This window comes from Myxine glutinosa, chromosome 4 (genome assembly GCF_964187855.1).
Source record: "Myxine glutinosa chromosome 4, kmMyxGlut1.1, whole genome shotgun sequence".
Lineage (NCBI taxonomy): Eukaryota > Metazoa > Chordata > Myxini > Myxiniformes > Myxinidae > Myxine > Myxine glutinosa.
The window spans coordinates 194,332,657-194,355,546 of NC_136264.1; the positions used below are offsets into that span (position 1 = coordinate 194,332,657).

General features: G+C 49.3%; 1 protein-coding gene across 4 annotated transcripts in view; it reads right to left on the bottom strand.

Moving 5' to 3' along the window:
- Positions 1 to 22,890, bottom strand: part of CACNA2D2 (calcium voltage-gated channel auxiliary subunit alpha2delta 2) — a 337,069-nt gene that overhangs the window by 30,893 nt on the left and 283,286 nt on the right. For all 4 annotated transcript variants that reach the window (XM_078776839.1, XM_068114187.2, XM_068114186.2 and 1 more), the window contains 9 exons: positions 20,442 to 20,539; positions 19,269 to 19,359; positions 18,887 to 18,949; positions 18,474 to 18,577; positions 16,040 to 16,126; positions 15,807 to 15,898; positions 14,119 to 14,166; positions 7,165 to 7,236; positions 6,878 to 7,030 (listed from right to left, as the gene is read on the bottom strand). In XM_078776839.1, coding sequence (XP_078632965.1) covers positions 6,878 to 7,030; positions 7,165 to 7,236; positions 14,119 to 14,166; positions 15,807 to 15,898; positions 16,040 to 16,126; positions 18,474 to 18,577; positions 18,887 to 18,949; positions 19,269 to 19,359; positions 20,442 to 20,539 — 808 coding nt within the window. The remainder of the gene's footprint in view (positions 1 to 6,877; positions 7,031 to 7,164; positions 7,237 to 14,118; positions 14,167 to 15,806; positions 15,899 to 16,039; positions 16,127 to 18,473; positions 18,578 to 18,886; positions 18,950 to 19,268; positions 19,360 to 20,441; positions 20,540 to 22,890) is intronic.

Here is a 22,890-nt window from a genome sequence, read left to right on the forward strand (position 1 = left end):
GCACTACTTTCTCCAACTTAAAGGAAAAGCCCGAAGCATTATTAGGTAAGGACAGTTCACCTGAATGTAAACGAGTCTCTGTGATAGGTTCCAAAATGAATATATTGATTTATCATCGGGAAGGGCGTGAGGATGTGTGACATCATCTCTTTTTGGCTCCTGAGAGCATTCAGATTGGGAGTTTTCCTGTAACATCTCACTCTATCTCCGTGTACATATCTTGAAAAAGTGGTGGTGGGCACTGAACACGGGAGGTTTTCCACAATGAAACCTGATTAATTGTGAGAATGGTTTCACCCCTGACAAAACAACTCCTGTGATTGGATGCTCATATGATCTGATGAGAATGTCCTTAGATTATTTCCAGACCTCATGGGAGAGGTCTTGTATGTTTTGTAATGGACATTTCAGCATACAAGGGTGAAAGTATAAGATAAACTAGAAAGAGCAATCAGAGATTGCAGACCCTCGTCAGGACGTGTTTTCAGTGGATTTTAAGGATTTTGTATAAAACAAATATGGCGGCTGAACCACGTTACCGATGACGGCATTATTTTTTTTTCCTACACCAATTCATCCCTAGATGACGCTCAATAAATTTCATCTTGATCGGATGAAGTTTTGTACTTGTCGAATTATGACGTCATAATGGAGGCACCTATGACATCATTATTAACATATTTTATTCCACATGGCGAGTTCTTTACAATGAGCCATGTCTCAATTTTTTATATGCAGCGCTTTCAGAGATATAGAGGTGCAAAGTTTTTTTTTTCAAGATGGCGCTCATACCACGTGACCTATGACGTCATAATTATCATTACGAAATTCTACAGGTGGAGTTGCACCTATGGTGAAAATTTCTTGTCAATCGGACCAACAGTTGCAGAGAAAATCATATTTATTCTGTGTGGACAATCAGACAGACAGACAAACAGCCAAACGGGCTCAAATGCGATACCCCCTCCTCTGAGGAAGGTAAGGAAGAACAACTTCATGCACATTGAGAGGATTAGGCAACTTGGCAAGATGTACGTATTTCATAATATGGCAACCCTCGTCAGGACGTTTCACCCTTTCATAATTCCTTGGCACACCTGAGCTCCTCACCACATACAAGGTTTTCATCAGCAGCTCAATGGAATACTGCTCTCCCCTCTGGGCTGGTGCTCCTGCCTCACACCTAGCCCGTCTTCACGCTGTTGAAACCAAAGCGTTCAGAATCACTGGAATCTCCCGCGATGAAGCTAACTCCAAGGGCCTTTCACTCACTCACCGCAGGCAGGTTGGTGGTCTTTCCATCTTCTACCGACTCCTCTCCGGCCTTGCCCCCCCAGCTCTCTCTGGGCTCTGTCCCCCAAATATTCCTACAGGTCGCACAATATCTGCCTGCAACCCTCTTATGGTTAAACTGCCAAAATCAAGACTCTCTGCTCACCTTCACTCCTTCATTCCTCTTTTCTCTCGCCTCTGGAACAAACTCCCTCACTCTCTTCAATCCCACTCCACCCTCCAGGTCTTTAAAACAGCTGTTCACCACCATCTCTTATCTTCCCCCATCCAAAACCTTGATCTTTTCTACCCCCGCTAATTTCACCCCAATTCCACTTTTTTGAAATACCAACTTCTGTCCTGGAAGTCCTTGGTGTCCTTGTTTTTATACTTCTCCCACCCCCCCACCCCCTTCCCACGCCTCCTCCTCCCCAAGCCCTCTCCCTCCCACGCATGTCCCTGCTCTCAAATGTTGTGTTTGCGTGCTTCCCCTTCTCTCCCCATCTTGTCTTCCGCCCCCTCTATATATATATTTTGTTTGTCTGGTTGATTTGTTTGTGAAGTAAATGTTAGCTCTTTCACGAGCCTCGATTCAGTATACAAAAAAACAACAAAAAAAAACAATAACAACTCAGTCAAATATGATTGAACAATCAATGATTTCACAATGCTCATGCGATGTACTTGACCGATGCCATTGCTGGTGTGCGGTAGATTAGTGACACCATTGTTGATGCCAGGTCGATGAACAATGTCATTGCTTTTGTGAGCTCGATGACTGACACCACTTATGATGTGAGGTGGATGACTAACGCCATTAATGGTGTGATGTCGATGACTGATGCCATTTATGGTGCGATGTAGATGACTGATGCCATTAATGGTGCGATGTAGATGACTGACGCCATGTATGGTGTGATGTAGATGACTGCCGCCATTAATGGTGCGATGTAGATGACTGATGCCATTTATGGCGTGAGATGGATGGATGATGCCCTTTATGGTTCGGGATGGATGACTGATGCCATTTATGGTGCGATGCAGATGACTGACGCCATTTACGGTGTGATGGAGATGACTGCCGCCATTTATGGTGCAATGTAGATGATTGATTTAATTTATGGTGGGAGGTAGATGATTTATGCCATTTATGGTGCGAGATGGACTACTGATGCCATTTTTGGTGTGAGATAGTTGACTGATGCCATTTATGGTGCAGTGTAGATGACCGACGGCATTTATGGTGCAATGCAGATGACTGACGCCATTTATGGTGCGAGATGGATGACTGACGCCATTTATGGTGCGATGTGGATGATTGATGTGATTTATGGTGGGAGGTCGATGATTGATGCCATTTATGGTGCGAGATGGACTACTGATGCCATTTTTGGTGCAATGTAGATGATTGATGTGATTTATGGTGGGAGGCAGATGATTGATGCCATTTGTGGTGCGAGATGGACTACTGATGCCATTTTTGGTGTGAAATAGTTGACTGATGCCATTTATGGTGCAGTGTAGATGATTGATGCCATTTATGGTGTGAGATGGACGGCTGACGCCATTTATGGTGCAATGTAGATGATTGATGCCATTTATGGTGCGAGATGGACTACTGATGCCATTTATGGTGCAATGTAGATGATTGATGTGATTTATGGTGGGAGGTAGATGATTGATGCCATTTATGGTGCGAGATGTACTACTGATGCCATTTTTGGTGTGAGATAGTTGACTGATGCCATTTATGGTGCAGTGTAGATGACCGACGGCATTTATGGTGCAATGCAGATGACTGACGTCATTTATGGTGCGTTGTAGATGATTGATGTAATTTATGGTGCGATGTGGATGATTGATGTGATTTATGGTGGGAGGTAGATGATTGATGGCATTCATGGTGTGAGATGGATGATTGTGATGCCATTTATGGTGCAAGGTGGATGATTGATGTAATTTATGGTGTGAGATGGACGACTGATGCCATTTATGGTGTGATGTGGATTGTGGATGATTGATGTGATTTATGGTGGGAGGTAGATGATTGATGGCATTCATGGTGTGAGATGGACGACTGATGCCATTTATGGTGCAAGGTGGATGATTGATGTAATTTATGGTGTGAGATGGACGACTGATGCCATTTATGGTGTGATGTGGATTGTGGATGTGATTTATGGTGGGAGGTAGATGATTGATGCCATTTATGGTGTGAGATGGACGACTGATACTGGTGGTTGTGGTGTGGTTGAGCTTGAAAGTGGTTGGATGTCAATGAAAGCTAGTCTGTTGGGAGCCGTTGGTGAGGTATGTGGATGGACAAAAGGACCACCAAGGCACTCGGAAACATGGTGGTGGGATGATGAAGTTGGAAAGACGATTGACGAGAAGAGGAAGAAGTTCAAGGAGTGGCAGAAGGCGAAGGGTACGGGAGCAGAAACAGCAGAGCATGAAAGTTATAAGGCAGCCAGGAAGGCTGCAAAGAAAGAGGTAGCAAAGGCGCAGGAGGCATGTAGGAAAATGTTCGGAGAACGCTTGGATTCGGAAGAGGGTCAGAGAGCGGTATTCAGGATTGCAAAGCAGATAGCGAAAGAGAGGTGTGATGTGATGGGGGTGAGCTGCTTGAAGGATGAAGTGGGACAAATCGTTGTCGACCCAGATGGAATTAAAGGAAGATGGAAAAGATATATGGAAATGCTGTTGAATACAGAGAATGAATGGGATGGCAACATAGAGAGTAACCCAGTTTTAGGACCGGCAGAGAAGATAACTGAGAAGGAAGTTGAGGAAGCGATAAAAGCAATGAAGGGTAGAAAAGCGGGAGGGCCGACGGGAGTTGTGGGAGATATGTTGAAGGCAGCAGGAAGTTGGGGTGTGAAGAGAATGACAGAGATCTGTAATCTGGTGGTGAAAGAAGGCCGCATTCCAGTGGATTGGGAACTGAGTACCCTCGTCCCTCTATACAAGGGGAAAGGTGACCCTCTGGAGTGTGGCTCGTACCGAGCGATAAAGTTATTGGAGCATGGAATGAAGGTATTGGAAAGGGTGTTGGAGAGGAGGATAAGGAAGAAAGTGAAGATCGACGAAATGCAGTTTGGATTTATGCCAGGAAGAGGAACGACAGACGCGCTTTTCATTGTGAGGCAGTTGCAGGAGAAGTACATGGAGAAGAGGAAGAAGTTGTTTCTTGGGTTTGTTGATCTGGAGAAAGCATTCGATCGGGTTCCACGCAAAGTATTGACATGGGCATTGAGGAAGTTAGGAGTGGAGGAATGGTTGATCAGAGTAGTGATGGCAATGTACAAAAGAGCACGCACAGCTGTAAGGACAAAGGACGGGAACAGTGGTGAGTTTGAGGTGAAGGTGGGAGTGCATCAGGGGTCGGTACTAAGTCCACTACTATTTGTAGCTGTGATGGAGGTGCTGGCTCAGAACGTAAAGGAGGGTTTACCGTGGGAGTTGTTGTATGCAGATGATCTGGTGTTGATTGCGGAAAGTATGGATGGACTGAAGGAAAAGATGAACACGTGGAAGGAATGTATGGAGACAAAAGGTCTGAAGGTGAATATCGGAAAGACGAAGGTGATGGCAAGTGGTAAAGCATGTGGTGAGGTGGAAAGAACTGGGAAGTGGCCCTGTGCTGTGTGTAGGAAGGGTGTCGGAGTGAACTCCATTCAGTGTACAATGTGCGCTGAGTGGGTTCATCAAAAATGTAGTGGTCTGAGAGGGTCATTAACCAGTGTGGCAGCTACATTCAAATGTAAGGTGTGCACAGAGGGAGCTGCAGATGGAGGAAATGTTGAGTTGGATCTTGGAGATGGCGTGAAGCTGGAAGGTGTGAAAACATTTTGCTACCTCGGAGACATGCTGAATGGAGAAGGTGGATCAGACTCGGCAACGGTTGCTCGAGTGAGATGTGCATGGAAGAAGTTTCGGGAATTGAGTGGCGTGCTGATGATGAGGGGAGTGTCGTTGAAGCTGAAGGGAAAGGTGTATGCTGCGTGTGTGAGAAGTGTTATGATTTATGGGAGCGAGACATGGGTAATGAACGTAGAGCAGCAACGAAGGTTGGAAAGGGTGGAAATGCGAATGGTTCGACGGATGTGCGGAGTATCGTTGAGAGAGAGGAAGACAAATGATAAATTGCGAAAGATGATGGGAATAGAGCCTGTGATTGATGCTGTGAAGAGGAACAGGTTGAGATGGTTTGGTCATGTGTTGAGGAAGGATGAAAGTGACTGGTTGAGAAGAGTGATGGAAATGAATGTAGAAGGAAGTAGAAGACGGGGAAGACCGAGAAAGACTTGGCTAAAGATGGTGGAAGAAGAAATGCGGGCAAGGGGGTTAACAAGGAGAGATGCAGAAAATAGGGCAAAATGGAGAAGATTGTCATGGGGACCGCAAGGCTAACCCCCGCTCTAGCAGGGAAAATGGCCTTTAAAATGCATGTTGTTGTGTGTGTATGGACGACTGATACTATTTATGGTGCGATGTAGATGACTGACGCCATTTATGGTGCGAGATGGACGACTGACGCCATTTATGGTGCGATGTGGATGATTGATGTGATTTATGGTGGGAGGTAGATGATTGATGCCATTCATGGTGCAAAGTGGATGATTGATGCCATTTATGGTGCGAGATGGACGACTGATGCCATTTATGGTGCAAGGTGGATGACTGACGCCATTTATGGTGTGATGCAGATGACCGACGCCATTTATGGTGCGATGTGGATGATTGATGTAATTTATGGTGGGAGGTAGATGATTGATGCCATTTATGGTGTGAGATGGACGACTGATGCCATTTATGGTGCGAGATGGATGACTGATGCCATTTATGGTGCGAAATGGATGACTGATGCCATTTATGGTGCGAGATGGATGACTGATGCCATTTATGGTGCAAGATGGATGACTGGCGCCATTTATGGTGCGAGATGGATGACTGACGCCATTTATGGTGCGATGCAGATGACTGACACCATTTATGGTGTGAGAGGGACGACTGTTGCCATTTATGGTGCGAGATGGATGACTGATGCCATTTATGGTGCGAGATGGATGACTGATGCCTTTTATGGTGTGAGATGGATGACTGATGCCATTTATGGTGTGATGCAGGTGACTGACGCCATTTATCGTGTGAGAGGGTCGACTGATGCCATTTGTGGTGCGAGATGGCTGAGTGATGCCATTTATGGTGCGAGATGGATGACTGATGCCTTTTATGGTGCGAGATGGATGACTGACGCCATTTATGGTGCGATGCAGATGACTGACGCCATTTATGGTGCGATGTGGATGATTGATGTAATTTATGGTGGGAGGTAGATGATTGATGCCATTTATGGTGTGAGATGGATGACTGATGCCATTTATGGTGCAATGTAGATGATTGATGTAATTTATGGTGTGAGGTAGATGACCGACATCATTGGCATTGTCAGATAATTACTGGGCAAACAGATTTTGGCATCCGTTAAAGAGATCTTACCAGCTCAGATGACCTAGACATGGAATGGTTGAGGATCTTCAAAGGAAACGCTACATGTGTGTGAATTAAGTTTAGTGAGTGGACAAAATGTGATTGTACTCACAATGTGCACTCCTCGAGGTGCAGCATCCGTTCGAGGCTCTGTGTCTGGGTCGCACACAGATTGGAAGTCGTACGAGGTGACCTCGTCATAAATGGAGAAATTGAATAGGGCCCGCATGAGGCTTGGATTCACAACTCCAAAGAACTTTCCAATCTGCTCATTGGAAATAAATAATACTGATAACTCCAGAAAAGCAGGTCACATTAACATCATGCCAAAAGTTGTCATTACAATCCCCCAAAATGTATGCAACCCTCTCCCCCCTCCACCCAGCATCAGATACCAACCTTGTCTTGATGGTCATCTTGATTCGATAAAACCAAAAAGCCACCATCATCCAGAAGCACACATTCAAGTTCCTGTGTAGGGGAATGAAGGAATCAAACTCTCGCAGTACCAATAAGAAAGACAAAAGCAGCACAGTAAGGTAAGGAAAATGATCTCTCACTAATTTGAATAGATATGGCCCAAAGAGCATCGAGGACTCTACTATAAGTACCGTAGACTTGTAGAGGACTCTACTAAAGGTGAAAGCAATTCATAGCTCTTCACAAACGAAAGAGCACAACTGTGCTTCACTAACCTATCTAACCCGTAATGCAACTTATGCAGCGAAGTGCAATGGAAAGCAGGAAGGCCTACTTAAGCGGCCTAAAACGGTGCTCATATAACTCACCTGTTGGTTGAGCGAGATTTGCCTCATGTCTTTGCGCAGATTCCTTATGGCTGTCTCCTCTACATTTTAATGAATAGACCTATGTAAAGAGATTCTGATAAACTTTAAACAGATTACAATGCAAATGGAATAGTCCAATGAAGACTAAGGAACCTTCTCTATATGATTGATGGGGCGGCCATTTTTTTTTCCAGTGCCACCCCTACATATTGGAATTCTACCGTACTCTGTGATATATGCTTTGGGGAGTATGGGGCTCTAAAATAGGGAAATGAATATTGAAGAAAGGAAGAGAAGGAAGAATGATAGGAGTGTGGAGAGAGGTAGGGAGTGTTGAGAGAGTAGGGAGAGAAAAGAAATAGTTTTTGAAAATAGGAGTAATGCAAGAGGCATGTATAGAGTATAAAATGGCATTAAGGAGGGTGGGGGAGAGGGGCAGAGATAAAATAAATTTCCACGATATTTATGCATGTAATAAATATTAGCCCCAAATAACAAATTTAATGTGAATACCAGTAATACCTCGCTTAATGCTTCTCCACCAAATGTTGATTCATTATAGAGCTATTGGTCCTGGAGATTATTTTAATGAAAAACAGAAAATTAAGAAAATCCATAACATGCAGCACTCCCAGAGTAAAGGCATCTGCCGCCATTGTTTGTACTGTATGCACATGCTCTGAGCCAATCAGTGCTGTTTACTCCACCTTAAAGGGTATGGGGAAAAGGTACAGAAAACCACAAGTGGGACGGATGGACGGATGGATATACGGAGAGCAAACCTATAGTCGCTTCCGGGTATGGGACTAACAAGCAAAAGTACCTGTCCCCAGTGACGGGAAATGTGAATGGGAATTCCAGGTCTCATCACTACCAACACCCTTCTGAGTCTGGGAGGTCAGTGGTTCAGACCCTGGCCGAGTCATACCAAAGACTTAAAAAAACAAAAAAAACGATGTGCTGCTTCCTTGCTTGATGCTCAGCACTTAAAACGATAGAGCATGGACAAACAACGCAGGGAGGGCAATGGCAAACCACCCAGTACAACCCTTGCCAAGAAACTGCTTCAGCAGCACCAATGCTCTCTACTGAGTATGGCACATCAAATCAAATCAAAACTCACTCAAAAGCTTGGACGTGATTGCAGGCGGCTCTGTTCATATTGAACTAACTAGCAACGGTACCCGCCCTATGGGCGGGGTGTGGCGGACACGAAAGCCCACTGGCGTGGTGACATCATTCCGCGCACCGAGTGGGCGGCGGCCACGCCCAAGAGAGAGGCGTGGCCTCAAGATATACACGGGGCGCGCAGCCCGGAGCAGCTCAGTGCTGCAGTTTGAGTACTTTCAATAAAGACTCTTTTATGAACCGCGTTGTCCGCTTGCTCCTTGCGTAAGCATTAGCGCACGCAGCATCGCGCTTCATATGGTGACCTCAACGTTGGATCTGCCTGGGCGATCCTTCCGAACACGACGCCATTGCAATGGCAAACAACAATGCAATGTCGATTAAACTTCCCGAATTTTGGGAGGCCCAGGCCGAAGTCTGGTTCGTCCAAGCCGAAGCCCAATTTCAGCTTCGGCGCCTCACCGGCGACGACACGCGCTACTGCCACGTCGTCGCCTCCCTCGGGCCCGGCACGGCTGCTCGAGTTGTGTCCGTCCTTCACCACCCACCGGACGGCCACAAGTACGAGGCACTCAAGCGGCTACTCCTAGCCACGTTCGGCCTCACGGACGACGCACGGGCCGACCGCCTCCTGGATCTCCCCGAGCTCGGCGACACGCGCCCGTCGGTCTGAATGGACCATATGCTGTCACTGTTGGGCGACGAAGCCCCCGGTTCTCTATTCCGGGCGCTTTTCCATCGCCAACTTCCAGCACAGGTTCGCCTCGCGTTGGCCGGGACCGTGCTAACGGAACCCCGAGCATTGGCAGCCGAGGCGGACAGGTACTTCACGGCTTCGGATACGCGGGCGAGAGTCGGTGCGGCCGTCACGGACCTCGAGGCTGATGCTGCTGATGATGCTGATCCACAGCATCAGCTTACACAGCATACGCAGCATGCTGATACGCACCTCGTGACCGCCGCCACGCCCTGCCCACCGCCGCGGCGAAAACCGCCACCGCGGGGAAAACCGCCAACTCCACCGGCCTGGCGGAGCCAGCCGCACTCCTCCAGCTCCACCACCTGGTGCTGGTTCCACGCCAGGTTCGGCCACGAGGCTCGGCAGTGTCATCCGCCATGCTCCTTCAACAGGTCGGGAAACGCCCGGGCCAGCGCTCAATAGTGGCGATGAGCGCCGGCCGTTCGAGCAGCCTGCTGTTCATAACGGACACCTTATCCGGGCGCCGTTACCTGTGTGACACGGGAGCGCAGGTGAGTGTCGTTCCCGCCGGTACGTCAGACAAGCACGCCGCGGGTGGGGGCCCCGCACTGCTTGCCGCAAACGGGACGCCCATCCGTACGTACGGAAAACACTGCCTCTCTCTGCGGTTCGGAGGGCAGGTTTTCCGATGGACGTTCGTCACCGCCGACGTGCCCATGGCACTGCTTGGCGCGGACTTCCTGTGCACTAATGGGCTCCTGGTCGACGTAAAGCGCAGACGTCTTGTCCAGGCCGAGACGTTCAGCTCGCTCGCTTGTGCGCTGCCCAGCTCGTCGAGCAGCTCAACGAGCGGCTCGCCGAGCGGCTTGCCAAGCGGCATGCCGAACGGTTCGGTTCTGGCCACGTTGATCTGTACGCTTCCGGCAGCGGACGAATTCACCCGCCTCCTCGCCGGCTTCCCGGCCCTCACGCGGCCCACCTTCTCGGCGGGGGCCATCAAGCACGGGGTGGCCCATCACATCCCCACCGTCGGGCCACCGGTCTACGCCCGGGCACGCCGCCTCGAGCCGACGAAGCTGGCGGTGGCAAAAGCGGGGTTCGCTACCCTGGAGCGACTCGGCATCGTTCGGCGCTCGGAGAGTGCTTGGGCGTCGCCACTGCACATCGTGCCGAAGCCCGGCGGGGGATGGCGACCGTGCGGGGACTATCGCCGTCTCAATGACGCCACCACTCCCGACCGCTACCCCGTCCCCCACATTCAGGACTTTTCCGCCCGTTTGGCGGGCATGTCCTTCTTCTCGAAGGTGGACCTCATACGCGGCTACCATCAGGTCCCCGTCAGGCCGGAGGACGTCCCGAAGACGGCGGTCATCACGCCATTCGGACTCTTCGAGTTCCTGCGGATGCCCTTCGGTCTGAAGAATGCGGCTCAGGCATTCCAGCGACTGATGGACAGCGTCCTGCGCGACTTGGATTTTGTCTACGTCTACCTGGACGATATCCTCGTCGCCAGCGCGTCCCGCGAAGAGCACCTATGCCACCTCCGCACGCTCTTCGAACGCCTGGGCCAGCATGGCCTGATTGTGAACCCCGCAAAGTGCCGGTTCGGCGTCGCCGTAATCGATTTTCTGGGGCACCGTGTCACCAGGCACGGAGCCGTCCCCCTGCTGGCCAAGGTGGAGGCGGTGAAGGGGCTTCCGCGCCCCCGCACGATCAGAGGGCTGCAGGAGTTCCTGGGCATGGTGAACTTTTACCATCGGTTCCTGCCCCGTATCGCCCAGCTCCTGCGCCCCCTGCATGAAGCTCTCCGAGGTAAGCCGGGCAAAGGCGACGTTACCTGGACTGAGCAGATGGACACGGTGTTCACGGGCGCGAAGCTCGCCTTGGCTAATGCCACCATACTCGCGCACCCGGCGCCCGATGCACCGATCGCCCTCACCACCGACGCCTCGGACTACGCGGTGGGCGCGGTGCACGAGCAATGGGTGCGTGGAGCTTGGCAACCGCTGGAGTTCTTTAGCCGGCAGCTTCGCCCGCCCGAACGCCGTTACAGTACCTTCGACCACGAGTTGCTCGGGCTTCACTTGGCGGTCAGGCACTTCCGCCATCTGCTCGAGGGCCGTGCGTTCACGGCCTTCGTCGACCACAAGCCGCTGATCTTCGCGATGGGCAAGGTCACCGAGCCGTGGTCGGCCCGGCAGCAGTGTCACCTCTCGGCCGTGTCCGAGTACACGACGGACATCCGGCACGTCGCGGGGAAGGACAACCCGGTGGCGGATTGCCTTTCCCGGGCCGTCGCCCATGCAGTCCACCTCGGCATCGACTATGCCCGGATGGCAGCGGACCAGGCCGCTGACCCCGACGTCCAGGCCTTGCGGACCGCCATCACGGGCCTCCGCGTCACCGAGGTGCCGTTCGACGGCGTGGGCGCGGCCCTCTTGTGCGACGTCTCCCTCGGGCGGCCTCGCCCCATCGTGCCCGCGGGCTGGCAGCGCCAGGTGTTTGACGCCATCCACGGCCTGTCCCACCCGGGTGCGAGGGCCTCCCAAAGGTTGATCGCCGACAAGTTCGTCTGGCATGGCCTCCGGAAGGCCGTCCGCGGCTGGGCCAGGACGTGCCTCGCGTGCCAGCGCGCCAAGGTGCACCGGCACACCCAGGCCCCGTTGGCCCCGTTCACGGTGCCGGAACGCCGGTTTGACCACGTCCATGTGGACCTGGTGGGACCTCTGCCTCCCTCGCGGGGTTTCACCCACGTCCTCACCATGGTGGACCGCACCACCCGGTGGCCGGAGGCCGTGCCCTTGGCGTCGACGACGGCGGCGGACATCGCGCAGGCTTTCATCGCCACCTGGGTCGCCCGGTTCGGCGCCCCCTCAGACATCTCGTCCGACCGCGGCCCCCAGTTCACCTCGGAGCTCTGGGGTGCGGTCGCGCAGGGGCTCGGGGTCCGGCTGCACTGAACCACGGCCTACCACCCCCAGGCTAACGGCCTGTGTGAGCGATTTCACCGCTCATTGAAGGCCGCGCTCCGGGCCACCCTCCGCGACGGCGGCTGGGTCGACAGGCTCCCCTGGGTCCTGCTGGGCCTCCGGACGGCGCCCAAGGAGGACCTGCGCGCATCCGCGGCGGAGTTGGTCTTCGGGCAACCGCTGCGGGTGCCGGGCGAGTTCCTCCCCGACTCCACGGCACCATGGTCCGTGGCACAGCAGCGCTCCGCTCTGCAAGAGACCGCCCAGAGGTTCGCCCCGGTGCCAACGGCATGCCACGGGCACCCACCGACGCACGTCGCCCCGGAGCTTCGCACGGCGGAGTACGTCTTCGTCCGCCACGATGCCCACCGGACACCACTGTGGCCCCCGTACGACGGGCCTTTCCGCGTGCTGGAGACCGGGGCGAAGCACGTCACCCTGGACATCGGCGGTACTCCTGACCGTGTTTCTGTAGACCGCCTCAAGCCGGCCCACCTCGACGTGGACCATCCACCGCCAGTGGCCCGACCCCCGCGTCGGGGCCGCCCCCCTGCGGGCGGACCCCCGGCACCGCCCAGCCCCGCCGCCACGCCGCCGCCCGGTCCTGCACCCATCCCAGGGGCAGCCAGAGGCATCCCACCTGGCATCCCTGCACCCCGGACGCCGCCGATCACCAGGGGGCGCTTCGGCCGGGTCATCCGTTTGCCCCGCAAACTGGCCCTCCAGGTGCGCGGGAATTCTGGGGGGGCGCGTGTGGCGGACACGAAAGCCCACTGGCGTGGTGACATTATTCCGCGCACCGAGTGGGCGGCGGCCACGCCCAAGAGAGAGGCGTGGCCTCAAGATATACACGGGGCGCGCAGCCCGGAGCAGCTCAGTGCTGCAGTTTGAGTACTTTCAATAAAGACTCTTTTATGAACCGCGTTGTCCGCTTGCTCCTTGCGTAAGCATTAGCGCGCGCAGCATCGCGCTTCAGGGGCTTCAATTGGGAGGCCCAAATGAAAAGGCAAAATATCAGAAATTGAAGGCTTTTTATTTTATTTTAAACGATTCACATAAACATCCGTTGAATCGTATCACACGCAAATCATAAAAATCTAAACAGTACATGGCGCCCATTTCGAAAAAAGATTGAATTCTGCAAAACGGAAGCGGCCGCTACACCTGTTTCTCAGCTGCTTTGCACACGCTGCCATGTTACTTCGGAGACGCACGTTTATATCGGAAGAGTTTGTCAGGAGTCAATCTACTCTCTCCTGGTACGTAGAATAAACAGGATTTGTAGAATTTCAACAAAAGCCACATCACTGTTCATATCGGTAAATATTATTCCATTGTGTTTGGAAAAACTGGAAAATTGGAAAACTTGTAAAACTTGGAAAAACAATATAGCCTATTTTACTCCCAGGGGTCCCAGGAATACCCACCCAAAATATCGTTGCGATCGGTTGAGCCGTTTTTGCGGTACCTTCGAACGGACGGACGGACATTTGGTGAATTATAGTAAGATAACTTTGTGATCATTTTGGTAGTTTTTATACCTCAGCAAAGGGCAACTAAACAACCCTCTACTAGAGTAAAAACAGTTAAGGAAGTTGTGGAAATGCAAGTATACATTTTTCCTAGCCAAATGAGAGCTCAACATTTTAGTGCATGGGCCTGCTGGTGTAAAAGGACAGTGCAGATAAAATGCACACACAGACAGACGGACAAGATCCATGACACAAGGGCCGTACAGTAGACAAAACTTGTTCTGCGTGGGTCTTACGTTGACAGAAGCTTCACAGTCCATCTCACAGCTGCCCAGGCCTCCACACTGCAGACACACCAAAATGGACATTGGAGAACATTAACCATGTTATGTTCGTAGGTTGTGGGAAATGTCCCAAGGATACTTAACACCACAACGCACACATTAACAACTATAACGGCACTTGGTAGGGCACATTCCTCCACAAGGCTAAACGTTTTTTGTTTTTGTTTTTTGTATACAAGATCGAGGCTCGTAAGAGGTAACATCAATCACAAAAAAAAAAAAAACGGACACACAAAACATACAATAAAGGGAGCAGGAGAGAGAGGGAAGCACACAAGAGAGAGAGAGAGGGAAGCGAGAGAGAGAGAGGGAAGAGAGAGAGAGGGAAGAGAGAGAGAGGGAAGAGAGAGAGAGGGAAGAGAGAGAGAGGGAAGAGAGAGAGAGGGAAGAGAGAGAGAGGGAAGAGAGAGAGAGGGAAGAGAGAGAGAGGGAAGAGAGAGAGAGGGAAGAGAGAGAGAGGGAAGAGAGAGAGAGGGAAGAGAGAGAGAGGGAAGAGAGAGAGGGAGAGGGAGAGGGAGAGGGAGAGAGAGAGAGGAGAGAGAGGGAAGAGAGGGAAGTACAACAGCAGAGAACAGGGACAACAGAAGATCTGTGGGAGGGAGAGGGCTTGGGGGGTTGGGGGGGGGGGGGGTAGCCATTAAAAAGAGGTTACAGGTATAAAACACATTTGACCTCGCTGGGAATTCTTATTGGATATTATTCATGATTTCCTCTTTTCTCCCACCTCTGGAACAATCTCCCTCAATCTATTCAATCCCACTGCTCCCTCCAGGTCTGGAAAACAGCTGTTCACCACCATCTCTTGTCTTCCCCCATCCAACCATGATCTTTTCTATCCCCGTTAATTCACCCCAGATCCACTTTTTTGAAATTCCGACTTCTTTCCTGGAAGTCCTACAGTCTCCATGTGTTTTATACTTTTCCCACCACCACCCCCCCCCCCCCCTTCCCGTGCCTCCTCCCCCCAAGCCCTCTCCCTCCCACAGATCTCCCGATGTCCCTGCTCTCAAATGTTGTACTTGTGTGCTTCCCCCTCTCTCCCCATCTTGTCTCCTGCTCCTTTTATCTTATGTTTTATGTGTCAGATTGTATTTTTGTGATTAATGTTAGCTCTTACACCTGGTGTTGGCTTAGCCTGGTGTTGGCTTAGCGGTTAGGGTGCCGGCTTGGGATCCTAGGATCCTGGGTTCGAATCCCGGTCGATCGCTGAATTAACGCCAGGGGGGTTGACTCAACCTGTCATCCTTCCGAGGTCGGCAAATTGAGTACCAGCTTGCTGGGATGAATGATCACGGTGTGTACCCCGATTTAGAATAGGTACACCGTATCCCTGCGCATCGTAAGAGCGTGACCAAGGGTTGGCGTCAGGAAGGGCATCCGGCCATAAAAACATTGCCTCAAACAGGGAACCATGATTGTCATGGGGCCGGCAAGGCTAACCCCCGCTCTAGCGGGGAAAATGGCCTTAAAACGATCATTTATTCATTCATTCATTTCATTCTTACACGAGTCTCGATCTTGTATACAATAAAATATAATAAAAAAAAGTGACAAATCTGCTTCCCTGATCTAATAACCCATTAGCATGAGAAATTAATGGTTCAAGGCAATGTTTCCATAAACATTATTGAGACGCTCACCGTCCGCCTTGTCGGTGCTTCCCCCGTCTGGTTTGTAGCCAAGAACTTGAACTTGGTCGTCCATGCCTCCTGGTCGAGTTGGACCCCAATGACTGAAACAAAAAAGGAAGGAAATGCAAAGATGGATCCTACTTCTCCTGCTTGTCTGAAGTTAAAGCTGCAGGTTGGAGTTCAGGGAAACATCATGAGAATTAAAAACACAATTGAGTTGACGCAAAGCTGTTTGTACAAACCTGCTGGCTTGAGGGTCTTCCCATCAATAGTCACCTCCACAGCGAGGCTGGCCAGCACACTGCCAGTGAAGTTGTCATGGCTATTCTCTGTACACACAAACCAATCAGCTCAATGAACAACATCACAACACAGGTGGTGAGAAATCTCCACAGGTAAGATGCATCGAGGTGAAAAAGCCAGGGTTAGGCCTCATGGTGGTGTACCTTCCAAAACTGTAGAACTAGAGAAAGTCAATAGGATGAACCAAAACTCAAACGAGTTATCAATTACCATGTCAATCTCACTGGAAGTGTTCAGAATGACTAGTTAGTTGTAAATCAAAGCACAGAAAGAGCAGAGGGTGCAACAACAGCAAAGAGGCAACAGAAGACAGAGAGCCCACCAACTTGTCTGCGGTGGCAAAGTGATAGACCAATAGACTCAGCCTGAGCGTGGGAGATTCCAATAATCTTAGGTAGGGGAGTCAGCCCAGAGAGGAGAGCAGTACTCCATCAAGCTGTGGATGAAGGCCTTGTAGGTGGATAGGTCAGGTGTGCCAGGGAAAGACTGTATGATGCAGGATGTCCAGTTGGTGACTTGCTTTGGAGACAAACTTAGAAGCGTGGTTTGCCGCCTCTGGAACAAACTCCCACACTCTTTTCAATCCCACTCCTGCCTCCAGGTCTTCAAAACAGCTGTTCACCACCATCTCATATCTTCCCCCATCCAAAACCTTGATCTTTTCTACCCCCATTTATCCACCCAAAATCCACCTCCTTGAAATTCCATTTTCTTTCCTGAAAGTCCCAATGGTGTCCATCTTGTTTATCCCATGTACCCCACCCCAGCCCTCTCCCTTCCACAGATCTCCCGATGTTCCTGTTCTCTACTGTTGTTGCACTTCCCTCTCTCTCCCTCTCTTGTTTCCCGCTCCCTTTATTATATGTACTATGTGTTAGCTCTTACACGAGCCTCAAATTGGTATACAGAAGAAAAAAAATGGAATGGTAAGGGCAATGTTCAAGATCCAGTGAAGTACAAGGGCATTACACTAAGTCATGTCACGAAGGTGCTGGAGAGAATTCTGGATGGGAGGATAAGGAGGAGTGTGGAGAAGGAGATCATAGAAGAACAGCAGGGGCTGAGAAAGGGTAGGTGGATGACGAATGGGATGTTCGCGCTGAGACAGCTGGTGGAGAAGAGATTGGAGGTGCAAGGTGAAATGGCATTGGGATTTGTGGACCTGGAGACACAACGATACTGAGATGGATGGGGGTACCGGAAGATGAAGTTAGGTTGGTGGAAGGGATGTAGAAGGGAATTAAGGGACGCGTTTTGGTTGGTCCTGGGATGTCTGATGAGTTCAGTGTGATGGTGATGGAGCTGGTAAGCAGGCAGGTAAACAAACATGAGGGGTATTCTGGGAAGGATGTTGTATGCGGATGATCTGGCTGTTGTGGTGGAGAGTAGGCGGGAGATGCAGGAAGTACTGGGGGATTGGAAGGAGGCATTTGAGAAACATGGGCTGAAAATGAGCATGGATAAGACGGAGGTGATGTGGGTTGGGCAGCAGAGAAAATAAATGAATATCAGGTGAGAGGGGAAGGAGATCAGACAAGGTTTGAGTATCTGGGGAGAACAGTGATTGGTGATGGTAAGTCGGAGGCAGAGGGTTGGAGGAGGATTCAGGTGGGTGTGAATGCATGGAGGAGGGTGGAGGGAGTCATGGCAGACAGAACCATATCAAGGAAATTTAAAGGGAAGGTTCTGATGTCGTGTGTAATGCTGGCCTTCCTTTACGGCCTGGAAATGGTGGCACTGATAGAGAGACAACAACAGAGGCTGCAGGTTTGTGAGAACAACTGGCTGAGGAGGATTGTGTGAGTGAGGAGGGTGGACAGAAGGAGAATGGATGAACTGAGGGAAGGAGATTGGTGTGCAGATGATCTTGACCGGGAGACTGGTGAAATTCCAGCTGAGATGGGCTGGACAATTGGTGCAGATGGGGGAAGATTGAATGGCAAAGAGAGCGGATAGATTGAGGGAACAAGGTAGGAGGAAAAGAGGTAGACCGAGGTTGAAATGGGAGGATTGTGTGAGGAGGGATATCAATAAGGTGGGAATGGTTGAAGAGTGTGAGAGAGTTCGCTGAGGACAGAGGGGAGTGGAGGAGTATTGTTGTCAAGAGAGGGCAGAAGCTTGGTGCCATGGAGCCTCACCCCTTATAAAGGGAAGAGGAGGAAGTGAAGAAGAAGAAGAAGGAGTAATGCAGGGAAGGGAAGATTCTTGTATGAAGCATATGGGGTCGGGAGTGGTGGGTCAAAATATTCCTCCACATTTGTGTGTTTGCATCCATTTGTATCCTCCACATTTGGATCTGTAATAAGTAGATAGCCCTGAAGGTGAGATAAAAATGGATAATGGACAGTATCGAGATGGGAATTCGACAGTCACCTGGAGTGTATGGTGGTTTGTAAATCGAGCCGTTGTTGTTCAAGCTGCGCTTGTAGCTGCTTGCATTGTATGGTTCGAGGGCTTCGTCCCACTCCACTGCAGCACTGAGTGTGCATAAAGCAGAGTGAAGCACTTATGCAATATGCTGACTAACACCACCGGCATTTAAATTTTTTAATTCAACAATGAATACATTGCAATTTGAAAGATCTCTCAGCTCTACATTAACCCTTCGAGAATTTTATTTGGACTAAATCAAATATTTGTAAACCCAGAAAAATCTCAAAGAGATTCTCAAATCCTTCTGACGATACTCAACACTTAACTATCCATCCCAATAAGGTTGATAATGTTGACAACCACAAGGAAATCAACAAAAAGCAGGTGTCCAAACATACAAATCATTTTCACACCTGTTTGGGTACACCTTCGTTATTCCAGAGTCTGTGGTCACAAACAAGGCCTTTATGCCAATCCTGGAGAAAAAAAAAAAGGAGAGAGAAAAAATTAACACAGCAGTCAAAACGGTCTTGGAGATGTACCCGAAACTATCCCACAGAAAGTTCCAAATTTTCAAATTGATTAATAATATATCGAACCGTTGTGAAAATTCCAACCTTCAAAAGCAGCGGTGTTTGAAATTAGCTTGTGATTTAATCCCTCCTCTGTGTGACCATTTTGGGATTAAAAACATCCTGAAAATGTGTTCACATTCTAATCGACAAAAAGGTCAGGAATGTTCCGAGAATATACCACCAGGGACATGAGCTATTACCTCTACACGAGCGTACATACCCCTGTCGATCGACATTGACCCAGGTGGTTTCCACCAACTTGGTGGTGATGGAGCTATCTAGCAGCAAGTTGTAAACCAGGTCAGAATCGCCTGCGGGGAGAACGTCTCACATGAGTCCGAGGTCGTCCACCATCACATGCATTAACATGCAAACCACATTTCCACACATTAATGACATTGACATCACCGAAGAGACGTTCCCAATATCTAATGCAGACGTAAAGACTCATGGAATAGCTGAACGTGAAGCTTTGGATGGTTAACCTACACTGAAATGGAATTTTAGAAACAGACATACGTGGGACATGCAGATGAAGGTTACATAGAGTAGGAAGGATTAGGGGTAAGCATGGGGTGGTTAATCAGGGGAGAATGGGATTGGGCAGACACAGGGATTCCACAACCTCGAGGAGATGGGAAAGAAACACTGGATGCAAGTTGAAGATTTGGATCAAGAATAGATACAGATATCCATTAGGCCATTCAAATAATGTACATGGCCAAGTTATGAAGTCAGGGAAAGTGGGATAGCAGAGATAACTAGGGTTGCCAGATCTTCGATGGAACCACAGTTTCTCGCACATTGCAGGACATTTCCTCGCAGGGTAATTGTCTACTGTGCAGCACAGATTCCATACTCAGAATACAACTCCTCAAATTGTTCAGATCCTATTGGGAAGCTCTTGCTACTTCCACGTGTTATGATTTAAGGATTATGTACACTGTGTAACAATATATACTATATATATATATGGGAGCATACGCTGGATCAGTACGTCGCTGCGTCCTTGGACGACTCCTCGTCACCACCCAGACACACACCACTGTGTGTGCTACGGAATGAGGTGTTTTTTATGGCGAATGGAGTGCAAATCCTGCCACCAACCTCCTTGAGAGAGGACCCAATACCCTGGTACTCATTTTGCCACCTCGGAAGGATGACAGGCTGAATCAACCCCACCTGGTATTACTTCAACAGCTGAACGGGATTCGAACTCAGGACCTTAGCATCCCAAGCCCACTGCCCTAACCATTAGGCCAGCCCCAGGTATTATAGGATAACAATCCTGACCAACAATGAAAATACATTCTTGCTTTGGCACATAAAACACATAACACAGAGGATGCAGTGCAGCACATGCGTCGCTTGTGATACGGAATGTCTGTCTTACAGTTTTCCGAATCCGGCTTGTTCTTTTGGAGCTCGGCAAGGAAGTTGAGGAGAAACTCAGTGTTGTTGTCTGACTTCTGCACTGTCTTGCAGAATTCCCTGCAAGATTCATAAGTAGTAGGGAAGAGGAAAGTAAGAGGAGCAAGAAGAGGATGCAGCAGGAAAAGGAGGAAGCAAAATTGTGAGGGTCTTCTCAAGGTGCACAGTTTCATGCATTTAATTTTGATGCATAATGTCAGCCATTTTAAACTCAGGCAACTCTTGACGACACACGATTTTAAATAAGTAAAAGCTACATTATGTGAACACCTCCCCTTTAAAATGTTCTTACAACATTAAAGTTTATCTATTTGATCCCCATCCCTGTTAACATTCTTATATCAGGCAATCAGGGCCACACAGTTACCATGTCACCTCACCATCTGGCCTACATGGGATAAAGAGGAGCAGACGCACGTCTATCCTCCCTCGTGATTGGATGAGCACTGAGGAACACGGCCGCGGATGGTGATGGGGAGAAGGTAGGTGGAGTATGAGGGACCAAAAATATTTGAAATAATAGGCGCGCAATGCTACGGCATAATTTGATGCACATAGCAGTTCATCATGGTCACCGGGAGTTTAGAGGCGTATAACTGTGAGTACCATTCATCCTGATAAGATGGGTAATGACCAAGACGAGTGTAGGTGGTGGAGGAGGGGGGAGGGCGGCAGAGTATTTACGTGGCAAAAATATGTGAAATTTAGGCGCTCAATACCACGACATCAAATTATGCCTACAGGAGCGTGCAACGCTGGGCATCATATGAAGTCAATGGCCACGAAAGTGTAAATAAAAAAGTTAAAAATTTCCATAAATATTGCTTCACAGAGCGGCATGTTTAGGAAACCTAGCTCGTCTTCACGCTGCTGAAACCAAAGCGTTCAGAATCATTGGAATCTCCCGCGATGAAGCTATCTCCGAGGGACTTTCACTCACTCAGCGCAGGCAGGTTGGTGGTCTTTCTGTCTTCTACCGACTCCTCTCCGGCCTTGCCCCCCCCCCCCCCCCAGCTCTCTCTGGGCTCTGTCCCACAAATATTCCTACAGGTCGCACAAGATCTGCCTGCAACCCTCTTATGGTTAAACTGCCAAAATCAAGACTCTCTGCTCAACCCTCACTCCTTCATTCCTCTTTACTCCCACCTCTGGAACAAACTCCCTCACTCTCTTCAATCCCACTCCTCCCTCCAGGTCTTTAAAACAGCTGTTCACCACCATCTCTCATCTTCCCCCATCCAAAACCTTGATCTTTTCTACCCCTGTTAATTCACCCCAGATCCACTTTTTTGAAATACCGACTTCTTTCCTGGAAGTCCTTTCAGTGTCCTTGTGTTTTATACTTCTTTCACCCCCCCCCCCCCCACCTTCCCACACCTCCTCCCCCCAAGCCCTCTCCCTCTCACAGATCTCCCGATGTCCCTGCTCTCAAATGTTGTACTTGTGTGCTTCCCTATCTCTCCCCATCTTGTCTCCCACTCCCTTTATTTGGTCTTATGTGTCCGTTTGTCGTTTGTGATTAATGTTAGCTCTAACACGAGCCTCGATCTTGTATACAAAAAAAAAAAACCCCCCCCAAAAAACAATGTAGTCAGTGTAAGTGGCCTGTTTCGCTAAATGCAAGCTCGGTACCTATGTAAAGGAGTTTATGAATACATAAATGGTGCACACCAGACTTGCTCGGAATCATCGGTGGTTTCCGGAGATTTTGGAAGTATTTTATAAACAGATGAAAGTTTTTCTTGAAACAATTGTTGCTGTTATAGATTGCTGGAATATACATAATTGATGTTGGCTTTGTGATTTTGTGGTTTTTCTATTCCCCTTTCTAAAACAAGTATCCTTGTGTTTCCCATACTGCTGCTCGCTATCTCGTGCTATCTTGCGATTTGACACTCTGTTTAGCCGGAGCAACACTTCACATTTCCCTTGCTGATAACATGTCATTGTTATGTTTGTAACATGATAGTGCAGTGCATGTGTTCATTTTAGCACTGTTTGCTCTATATGATTAGTTGTGCTCTTGCGAGATGGCCTCGTGATCATTCACTACGATCGTTGTGTTTTTGCATTAGAAGTTAAAATCAAGTTTCAAAATTTTATAATCAAAATAAAACTGTGCACCTCGAGGAGACCCTCATAATTGTGCTTCTTCCTTTTCCTGCTGCATCCTTCTTCCTTTTCCAGCTCATGTGTATTGCGTTTATTGTTCAGGACGGTGACAATTATGACATTATTTATTGACAATGGGTTAGACTTTTACATGTAATTGATTTAAACTGTTATTGATTTGAACTTTAATTGATTTAAACTGTTAAACCTATGTGCTGTATATCAGCATGTCCTGACAAATTCCATCCATGTATGGTGAAGGGTTTTTGGTTTATTTCTTTTTGTTTTTCTCCAACTCG